The 11,352-nt window shown below is 37.3% G+C and overlaps 1 protein-coding gene across 1 annotated transcript in view; it reads left to right on the top strand.

Moving 5' to 3' along the window:
- Positions 1–11,352, top strand: part of TBCK (TBC1 domain containing kinase) — a 110,856-nt gene that overhangs the window by 64,324 nt on the left and 35,180 nt on the right. Inside the window, exons 19-21 of the mRNA XM_012655085.1 lie at positions 481–642; positions 4,127–4,299; positions 10,773–10,948. Of these exons, the coding sequence (XP_012510539.1) occupies positions 481–642; positions 4,127–4,299; positions 10,773–10,948 (511 nt within the window). The remainder of the gene's footprint in view (positions 1–480; positions 643–4,126; positions 4,300–10,772; positions 10,949–11,352) is intronic.

Raw genomic sequence — 11,352 nt, forward strand, 5'->3', positions numbered from 1 at the left:
ATTGGCCTGGAAAAATACCCACAGTATTGTTAAATGGGAAATAGAAAATTACTAATAGGATTTTAGGTGGGAATTTGATAAAACACTTATTTAGAGTATATAATAGAAATGGAACTCTACTATACCTAAAACAATACTAAAGTTCATTGTAGGTAAATAAACCTGTAAGAATAATATAACTGGAAAACTCCGGGAAGAAATACTATAAATGGGACAACTATATCAAGATTGACCATGGAGGTTAGAAAGTGTTATCTATTTGACCAATCTGATTATCACTTTTGTAAGATGCATTAGGAAGCTATAAATTTACAAAGCCAAATAAACATTTTATAAAAACAGTTTTGTAGTATTAGCTCTTAAATAATACTTTTGATCATAAAGTAATAGTTATATATCCAGTAAAGCAGGTTGCTATTTAGTTTTTGTTGTTTTTGTTTGCTATTTTAATTTATTTATTTATGCTTTGTCATTTTACAGATGTATTTCCACTGCACAAGATTTTCCACCTCTGGGATACCTTGCTGCTTGGGAATTCCTCTTTCCCATTTTGTATTGGAGTAGCGATTCTCCAGCAGCTGCGGGACCGGCTTTTGGCTAATGGCTTTAATGAGTGCATTCTTCTCTTCTCTGATTTACCAGGTATAGGTCCAAGTAAATGGAATCATTCAATGAAATTTGACTGTAAAATATGAGACATTTTTCAGCCATTTGCAAAAATAATCATCGAGGCCTTCACAGTCTCTTCTGCTTGGGCCTCATCATCCTCTTTTGATTCTCTCCGCCACGTGTCGCCTTTTCTGCTAGCCCAGCATTGCAGATACAGAGCCAGCTCCAGTGCAGTGTGATTTACTGACATCCTGGCAATGCCGCCAAACAGGGCAAAGGCCCAGTGGGGTGGAGGTGGTGGCGGTAACGTGTCTACCCTTTTGCTTCGGACAGGGCTGTCTATCTTCAGCTGATGGAGAGTAAAAAGGGCCCTTGGGAAGCTATTTGAGACTCTGTATTTATACGAAGACGTAATTCACTCGAAACTTTGCTCCCTCCTTGCCGCAGCTTCTTGCTGACAGTCTGACAGTCTGAGGAAAGGAAACACTGTACTCTTGGATGGACAAACCAAACTCCAGGGAAGTTCTGTGTCGTGTAATACAGGATAGCAAGTTAAGCTGTATAGAGCGTTCACAAATCAGGAGTTTGTAAACCTGAGAATTTAATACTTAAATGTAGAAATACGGGTAGCAACTACAGTCTCAGCTTTTATTCTACCATGAAAAAGATGAATTCAAGTGGTTACGTAGCATGTAACTAAATCTGTAGAAGGAAAATATGCTAAACTACATTTTGGCAGAAACTAAAATTGTGATAAGGTTTACAGACGGCGAACTATGTAATTCAATACGTTCTGGCAGTTACAAACATCCACATAAGCAACACTTCAATCAAGATACAGAATATTTTCACAGCCCCCAGAAATTCCTTTATGCCAGCTGCTGATCAATCCCCATGCCCCATTAGCAACCGCTATTCTGATTCTATCAATGTAGAAGAGTTTTGCCCGTTCTTGGCTTGTCTTTTTATTTTGTAAACTGTGCCTTTTGATGAGTAGATTTTTACAGTTTTAATATAGTTTAATTTATCCGTGTTTTTCTTTTATGAATATGAACTGAGCTCAAGCAAGCCAAGCAGCCAGGTGTTAGAATAGCTGATTAAGACAACAAACCAAACTGAAAGGAACAGTCAAGCCCTGATCACTTACTGCAATCGTGTAAGCAAGAGGCTAAACTGGAGAAAGCACCACTCACCCTGTTCCGTTTTCCACGGGGAACAGCACCAGTGGGTCACGTGGATCAGCAAGGATGTGGAGGTCATTTCACCTCCAAGGGGGCCCCTGAACAAAGGCTCCTGAAGTTTTATGGACCCAGAGACTAGAGAAAGAGAGAATAGAAAGTCCGGGGAATGGAAAAGTGCTTAGTACTGGGTCAGAGTAGAGAAAAATATCTTCAGGGTGCCCACTCCCTGCATTATGGAGGTCTTGGGTGAGGTGTCTGAGGAAGACCTCGCCAGAGGCCCAGGATAAAGAGGCCTTTCGATTGGAGGGGCCACCTTAGGGATGTGCACGTGTGTAAGAGAAGGGCCAAAGGCTCTGAGTCTGTGACAGCAACTCCCTGCAGAGGCTGCAGCACCGTGGCTGTGCGCCAGGTCTGCCGTGGGAGGGCCGCTCTGCCCTGTGGGCTGGCCAGGTGAAGCCTGTGTAGTGATCGCCTGTGGTTAGGCCTGAAAAATCATACATGGATTTGTGATCGACAGCTGGACTTCTCAGGTATCGTACCCTCTCTAAGAAGTTAGTGTCTGCTCCAAGAGCATTGCAATATTCTGTGTTCTTCTAGACCAATTTATTGTTTAAATTGTTATATTTTGGTCTATGATACACTATGATCTTGAATTCATTGTGTGGTATGAGTTCGAGCTTGAGATTAATTTATTGTCCCATGTATTTATCCAACTGTCACAGTTCCTTCTGTTGTAATTGAATGACTGGTCTTTCCGTACCTCCTGGCCATCTTCCAAATCTAGATGAGTTGGGAAATAACAAAAGATGCGTCATAAACCTTCATTAACTGCAGACATTCTACCCATAACATCACACTTGATAAAAATTACTTAGTTTCCTTAGGTCCTAGTTTCATCGTCAACAGAAATGGATGGTGGGAGGGAGAATTAGAATACCTGTCTTCGAGAATCGTTGTGAGAATTAAATGGCCCGATGAAAGTATTCAGTACCTGTCTCATGAGAGATGCTCAGTGAGTGTCGTTTTCCCTTCCCTTCTCCGAAGTTTTTCCACCTCACAAGAGCAGACAGCTCTAAATGATGACTCAGGTGCCATCTGCAGAATCTACTGATTGCCGATTTCCTTTTATCCTTATGAGCCCCTTATTTCAATAAGAGAAATAGGGAGCTTATCCCCTTGTCATTTAAAACATGTATGGTAATATATTTTTCTCCATTGTTTATCTGAGCTGCCACTTGGCCTTTTGCAGAGGAAATGAGAGTATCTGCCGTTAGCAACTGTAGACACAGAGAAAGCCTAGCCAGTGCTGAACTACTTCATCCCAGTCGACTTCTGGAACTGCTGCTGCTGTCTGTGATTTCTCCACTTCCCGTAGAGGAGTGGCTAACTCCCCATCAGCTACAGTCCCATGAAACACAAACGATAATTTGGAGTTGTAATAGCCTTCCTGTTTATAATGCCTCTGCCTTGAAGATGCCTGAATCTCGAATACGACAAAGAAAAAAAAAATCTTCGATGGAAATGTTTATTATTTTGATCAAGGGCATTTAATCTGTCTCCATATGAAACCGTATTTAAACATTTCTGCACTTAAGAATTATCAGAGGTGGGTGCGGTGCGCACCATCTGGGAGATGGACATGCTCAAAGCTCTGACTCAGGTGGGGCAAGGGCAATATACATAACCTAAACATTTGTACCCTCCTAATATGCTGAAATAAAAATAAATAAACATCAGTGGAGGACACAGACAATAAACAAGTGAAAAAATAAAAAACAAATTATTGAAGGTGAAATACTGAATCGAGATTTTGATAAATTTTGCCCTGATTTGTTTACATCCTATTTAATGGCAGTGAAACTTTCAGTGCACTTTACTAGGAGTTGTGGTGAATCAACATCTGAATGTTTTGTCTATTTGTTCCCAAATTCTAGCCTACCCCCTGACACCAACCTCTGTTTTACTTCGGAAAAGTGAAAAAATTATCAAGAGTAAATGGGCCAGATTTTTAAATAAGGAGATATGTCATATTCCATGATGTTTAAATAATGATGCACTGAAATATACAAACACATATACATGTATATATGTAGATAATACCAAATAAAACATGAGTATATATATTTACATGTATATGTAAGCGTATATTGCTAAATATCCCCTAGTCATAAATATTACACGTTGCTTAATATCTGCATTGTAGTTTTACCTGACACCTTTTCTAATTATCATCTTACCATTTAGATACATGCATCTAGGAAAGATTGTGTTTTTTTACCTTAATAAGGCAATCTAAATTCTATACATTTGCTTTTTAAAAAAAATTTTCTCTCTAGAAATTGACATTGAGCGCTGTGTACGAGAATCGATCAACCTGTTTTGTTGGACTCCTAAAAGTGCGACTTACAGACAGCACGCTCAGCCTCCAAAGCCAGCTCCCGACAGCAGTGGAGTCAGAAGTTCGCCGTATTTCTCCTCCGAGTGCCCAGATCCTCCAAAGACAGATCTGGTTTGTATTTGCAGATTTAGTTTATAAACACTAAGGAGCAATGGGTGTTAAGATTAGTATACCCTAGTGTCATTACTGTCCTTAATTATATTGTCATTTATGTCCTTTTAATGTAGCTGTTTTCCAATATGATTGTATTCGTACAAATATTTCAGAAAACCTTTATGTCTGTTTGGTTATATACGTAGAAAGACTGTTTTGTCATATTCGTCCAGGTAGCAAGTTTTATTTTTTTTTTCTATGCAATCATAGTGTCTGTTTATGTATCAGCTTTATATAGCGAGAGATCACAGAAGCAAAGGAAGAATTTAAAAATAGAGAAAGCCTAGCTGGGCGTGGTGGCTCACGCCTGTAATCCTAGCACTCTGGGAGGCTGAGGCAGGAGGATCGTTTGAGCCCGGGAGTTTGAGGTTGCTGTGAGCTAGGCTGATGCCATGGCACTGTAGCCAGGGCAACAGAGCGAGACTCTGTCTCAAAAAATAAATAAATAAAAATAAAATTAGGAATAAATGTGAAGTTTTATCACATGTAGCCATATGTAACTTATAGTGGTTATTACAATTTGTATCCTGTGACTAAGGTGATGAATTATATTAAAAATTTTCCTAATAGCAAACCATCTTTAATTCCTAGAATGTGCCCTACTTGGTCATAGTTTGACATTTTTTAAAATTGCTATTGCATTCCGGTTTTCCAGTTTTGAGATTTTTCTAAAAAATATGTATTTCCAAGGATATTGGGGAGTTTGTGTTTAGTACTGTCTTTGTCAGATTTAAATATTAGGTTAAGGAAGCTTCATAAAATGGCCTGGAGTACTTTTCGATATTTCTTTTGTCTTGGACTAGGTATTATGTCATGGGAATTCCCTATGCTTTGAAAATGAGGTAGAATTGTTTGGGAAAAATGTGTTTGGCATCTTTCTTCAGAGTAATCATTTGAAGACTTTAAATTTTTACCTGTGTTTACATAGATCTATATATGTTTTCTATGACTTTTTTTTTTTTTTTTTGAGACACAGTCTCACTGTGTTGCCCCGGCTAGAGTGCCGTGGCATCATCCTAGCTCACAGCAACCTCAGACTCCCGGGCTCAAGCGATCCTCCTGCCTCAGCCTCCCGAGTAGCTGGGACTACAGACATGCACCACCATGCCCGGCTAATTTTTTCTATATATTTTTAGTTGTCCAATTAATTTCTTTCCATTTTTAGTAGAGACGGGGTCTTGCTCTTGCTCAGGCTGGTCTCGAACTCCTGAGCTCAAACAATCTGCCCGCCTCGGCCTCCCAGAGTGCTAGGATTACAGGCGTGAGCCACCGAGCCTGGCCTCTATGACTTTTAAATACATACACACACCCCACCCCCCGTCTGTTCGGCTCTACTTAGCTTATGGATCTATAGGTCTATTGAGGTTTTCTATTCTTTTGGGAATATTAGAATCAATATCTTCTAAATTTATTAATATAGAATTATACACAATACTGTATTTTTTAAATATTTCTATATGCTGATATTCTCGTTTATATAAAATTAAAATGAGAAAATAGTTATAAAAACATGTTTACATTTTTTCTCATTTCTAATCTCACACACACGCAGTGCATATACAGATTTTCCAGCTTTATTGGTTTTCCCCAAAATATCAACTCTAGTATTGGTCTAATTTTCCCTTCATTAATGTATTTATTATTACTAAACATTTTGCCTTCTTTGCTACAGATAGTTTGTGGAGTTTTTTTATTTTTGCCTTCTTTATTTTCACGTAACTGCTTTCAGTTAATGAGAGTAACAGTTTGCAAGCTTTGTGTGATAGCAACTGTCATCTCCAGTTTTTCAGTTGAGAAAAAGAAGGATGACTTTATTGAGAAATTATTTAGGTAGATACGCACTTCACTGTTCTTGATTAACCAGCACAGTGCTCAAAGGCAAGAGGGATCTGACAGTTTGCCATCCCTGAGGCATCTGTCTAATAATCCAGACGTAAGAATGGAGTCTGCCCTGTAGCATTATTTAACGTTTGTTTAAAACTCACTTACTCATTCATCAAATATCTGTTGAGTTTCTTTGTGTCAGACCTTGTGCTAGCTTTTGGAAATGCAGATATGAAAAGATATGGAAACTGCATTCGAGGAGATTGCAAATCAAGTGGAGAAGTAGACGATATGTCACAAATATAATAATGTACTATGGTGGAGGTGTTGGAGGAACCTGGCACCGTAGGCAAGCACCACCATGCCCGGCTGATTTTTATTTTTTGTAGAGATAGGCTCTCGCCATGTTGTCCAGGCTGGTCTTGGACTCCTGGCCTCAAGTGATCCTCCAGCCTCAGCCTCCCAAAGTGCTGGATTACAGGCAGGGACCACCGCACCCATCCAGGTTATTTTTTTTAACTCATAGCATTTGCAAGATGAGATGGGAAAGGGGAGTGGGAAGAATGAAAAGTTTATAATGATTTCCAGATTTCTGTCTTGAGTAATCAAGATGAAGTTAGTGGCAGGATCCATGACAGAAAATATGGGAAGAAAATCTGTCTACTAGTCCTATATTCTCACAGTTAAAATGCCTTTATAAGTATTTAGGAGCTGTGGTTTTTCATTACATGACATAAAGACATACAGGCATACTCATTAAAAGTCTGCCACTTCAGACTCTTGGGTATCATGAAAAAGTCATCTTCCCAGTAGCTTAATAGACACAGCAAAATGCCTGTTTTCATACCAGGTTTAGATTTTCACTTGTTAGTTGGAATCACCACTAGTATATCCAAATAGCCATTTAAGAGGGCCCACACTAGTCAAAGATGACTTTTATCAGTAACACTGCTAAATGAATTCTGACTCCAGGTTGACAATAGAATATGAACTTTAAAAAAAAAAAAAAGTAGTTCTCAGACAAACTCAAATGTCTAAAGTTTGGATTTTATTTTTAGTTTTTTACTTTTTTATTTATATATAATATACATATTTATGGAATACATGTGATACTTTGATACATCCATACAATGTAGTGATCAAATCCACACAATTAGGGTATTCGTCACCTCAAACATTTATCATTTCTTTATGATGGGAACTTTTCACATCTCTTCTAGCCATTTTGAAATATGCAATAACTTGTTAACTGTAGTCACCTGCTGTGCTATGGAACACTTTTATTTAACTGTATTTCTGTACCCGTTACCGACCTCTCTTCATCCCCACCCTCCCCATGCTCCTTAGCCTCTGTGAACTATCATTCTACTCTCTCCTCCATGAGATCACCTTTTTCAGCTCGCATATGCGAGTGAGCATATGCAGTATTTGTCTTTCTGTCCCTGGTTTATTTTAACATGATGACCTACAGTTCCTTTTATATTGCTGCAAATGACAGGATTTCATTCTTTTTAGTGGCTGAATAGTATTCCACTGTGTATATATACATTTTCTTTATCCATTCATTCACTGGTAGACACTTTGATTCCATATCTTGGCTGTTGTGAAGAGTGTTGCAGTAAACATGAGTGTGTAGGTATCTCTTTAATATGATGATTTCCTTTCTTTGGGTTATATACCCAGCACTGGGGATTGCAGGATCCTACTAAAAATAGATGGGAGATCTATTTTTAGTTTGGTGAGTAACCTCCATACTGTTCTCCATAGTGACTGTACTAATTTATATTCATACCAACAGTGTACTAGCATTTTCCTTTTTCCACACTCTTGCTAGCATCCGTTATTTTTTATATTTTTGATGATAGCTGTTTAACTGAGATGAGATGATATCTCAGTGTGGTTTTGATTTTTATTTCCCTGATGATTAGTGATGTGGAACATATTTTCACATACCTCTTAGCCATTTGTGTCTCTTTTGAGAAACGCCTATTTGGATCATTTTCCTGTTTTGTAATCAGATTATCTGGGTTTTTTGCTATTGAGTTGTTCCAGTACCTTATATATTCTGGTTATTAATCCCTTGTAGGATGCATACTTTACAGATATTTTCTCCCATTGTGTAGGTTGTGTCTTCACTCTGTTGTTGTTTCCTTTGCTAAGAAGAAGCTTTTTGACTCGATGTAATTCCATTTGTCTGTTGCTGCTTTTGAGGTCTTACCCAAGAAATCTTTGCCCAGACCGATGTCCTGAAGTGTTTCCCCAATGTTTTCTGCTAGTAGCTTGATAGGTTCAGGTTTTATATTTAAGTCTTTAATTCATCTTTATTGGATTTTTGTATATGGTGAGAGATAGGGGTCTAGTTTAATTTTTCTGCACATGAATATTAAGTTTTCCCAGTGCCATTTATTGAAGAGATTGTCCTTTCCCCACTGAATGTTCTTGGCACCTTTATCAAAAATTGGTTGGCTATAAATATGTGGATTTAGTTCTAGGTGGACAGCTAAGTTTAATATGCATTGTGTGTACAGGCTGTTGGGCAGAAATGATAAATCAATAGACATTTCCAGAGTTGTTCTATAGTTCCCCTAAATTTATTGTCCATAAACAAAGTCCCATGAATTTGAAACTTCAGTCACATGAGGAAAATGCCAATGTCTGTAATACTAAATAAGACAAAAGTTGTGCAGAAAAGGTTTTATTTTTATGCCTCTAACTGGAAATTTTACAATGAATAGTAAAATCATTTATAAAACTAATAAAAGAAAAACTAGATTCTGCGTTTTTAATATAATTATTTTCTTCATAAGGCACAGTAGTATAATTGGTTCTAAATTTAATTTACTAATCTCCTGAAATTAATTGGCAGAGGAACTCACACACATCATATTACAGTTCTTTACACATACACATCCACAGCAGTTTGGAAAGTTATGAAATTGTCAGCAGTTCCTCTCCTTCCGTTCTCACCATTTCCTATGGCAGTGCTCTCTCCTTGAAAACACCTCCCGCAGGATGCATTTGATTGGACCAAAGCCAAGGTCAAATCCTTCTTTAAATCAATCATTTCTTCATAGAGAACAGTTTGGTCAAATCCTCTTCTTCATCAGCCAGGGCTCTCTTCACTCAGATGAAACCTCGATTTGAAATGCCACGTTCATCACAAAATGGCTAAAAGTGGAACTAGGTTAATCAGAAGTGCTTTATTTCATCTTTATAAATGTATGATTTCGTTCGAAGGCTGGGAAAATACCTGTAGAGATTGCAGTCTAATGAAAAAGGAGATGGAAGCATCAATTGTAGGGCTTGCTGGTTTTAAAGCCTTTTAATCTTTCTGAGCACTTTTAATTTCAGAATGTTTAAGTAGCTTTAATTCCTAATATATAAAAAATTAAAATTCCTTATGCCTATTTTTTATTAAAAGCCATAAACCCATAAAGCTTAGCAATTTCTATTTCTATTTAAAAGTTAATGAAGTGAAAGAACAAGTGCTTTACCACTAAAGAATTCAGGGCAGTCAGTGAAACCCAAGGGATGAGAACTAACATCAAACTCCAACTGAAAACAATTCTTTTCAAAATAAGTCTGTCTGGTAAGTGATTCACATGGTTTATTTTCTCCTGCCTAGAAATTCTAAATTAGATATTCAAAGTGTGGAATCCCACAGTGGAATTGAGAAAAGAGAGAAAATTAGTAAATAGTTAATAATTAGACTCTATTTTGTTAATTTATTAGGCATATAAATAAAATTTTCTTTTGAATACCTATATTTTCAATCAAGTGAATTTTGAAAGTTCTCAAATTTTTAAGTTACATCACGTAAGTTTTCAAGAATGACTTGTAGTACTGAATAGATTTATGTTGAATTGAGCTAAATTGTCTTACATTGCCTATTATGAGGGGGAAATCCTTCTCCCTACTAAATAACATAGAGAATAATTGTAAATAGCCTTTAGTCTGAATCAGTCTTATGCCATATAACAGAAACATAGACCAATGTGCCGATGTGATATTCTGGGGTCTGATTTTACCTCCTTCATAATTAAGACGTGTTGTCAATTTGGTTTACTATCTAAGAAAGCATTAGGTTGCTCTTTATTCATCTCTAAGAATCTAATTTCCTCTTAACCATTTATATATAACAAATTATTTTATGAAAGTCCAATACATATAGTAAAACCAGTCTCTTTAATTACTATGTATGTTGAATTACAATGTAATTTCTCGTAACATCTGAGTTGTAATTAATGCAGTTCACAACAACAGTAATTATACTTAAAGAAAGTGAAACGTGCTGAGACGTGCTTTTTTTTTTAAGGATACACCATACTCTCATAAGGAAAAATCTACTCATCTCTTTCTATGTGTTTGAGCCAAGAACTTGCAGAGGGGAAAAAAAAAAGCTTTCCTACAGATGCGACTAATAAGGAAATAAACTTCAGTAGTAAAGAATACAATTACACACTAGACTGCTAAAAGGAGAGACAGTGTCCTCTTCTCCCGTACGCTATACTGATTGATATCAAGAGCCTCTAGAGATGCTATTACTGGCTATAGGTTGTCTCTCTATTATATTCTTAATATTTTTATTATTTGTGCATTTTTTTCAGTCCAGAGAATCCATCCCATTAAATGACCTAAAGTCGGAAGCATCACCCCGGATCTCTGCGGAGGACCTGCTCGAGCTGTGTGAGCTCACTGTGACAGGCCACTTCAAAACGCCCACCAAGAAAACAAAGTCCAGCAAACCAAAGCTTCTGCTGGTTGACATTCGGAATAGCGAAGAGTATCCTTCACATATGCAGTTCTGAAGGGTGGTACTGCCTTGTTTATATTGCTTCCTCTACATTTACGGAGTGTATGGTAAAAATAGTGAACATTTCTAGGATTCCTCTGAATTCAGATAGCTAAATTACTCCCAAACTGGGTACCAGAATGGTCTTGCTTGAGATTTCATAAGATGACATTTCATACCAGAGACCTTAAAATGTTTTCCAAACAATACCAGAATATTGGCATGTTTTCTTGGGTTTTGTATTTTATTGCTATTCTTGAAGGCATTTGAATCCTTCATGCTGTAGATAGGAATTGTGGCAAAGATGAAGAATAAATATACACCTGGTCTACCTCATAGCCTAGAGCAAAAGTTGGCCACACCTCAACATTGCACTTGTATTTATTATAGTTTTC

This window comes from Propithecus coquereli, unplaced genomic scaffold (assembly GCF_000956105.1).
Source record: "Propithecus coquereli isolate 6110/MARCELLA unplaced genomic scaffold, Pcoq_1.0 Scaffold46, whole genome shotgun sequence".
Classification (NCBI taxonomy): Eukaryota; Metazoa; Chordata; class Mammalia; order Primates; family Indriidae; genus Propithecus; species Propithecus coquereli.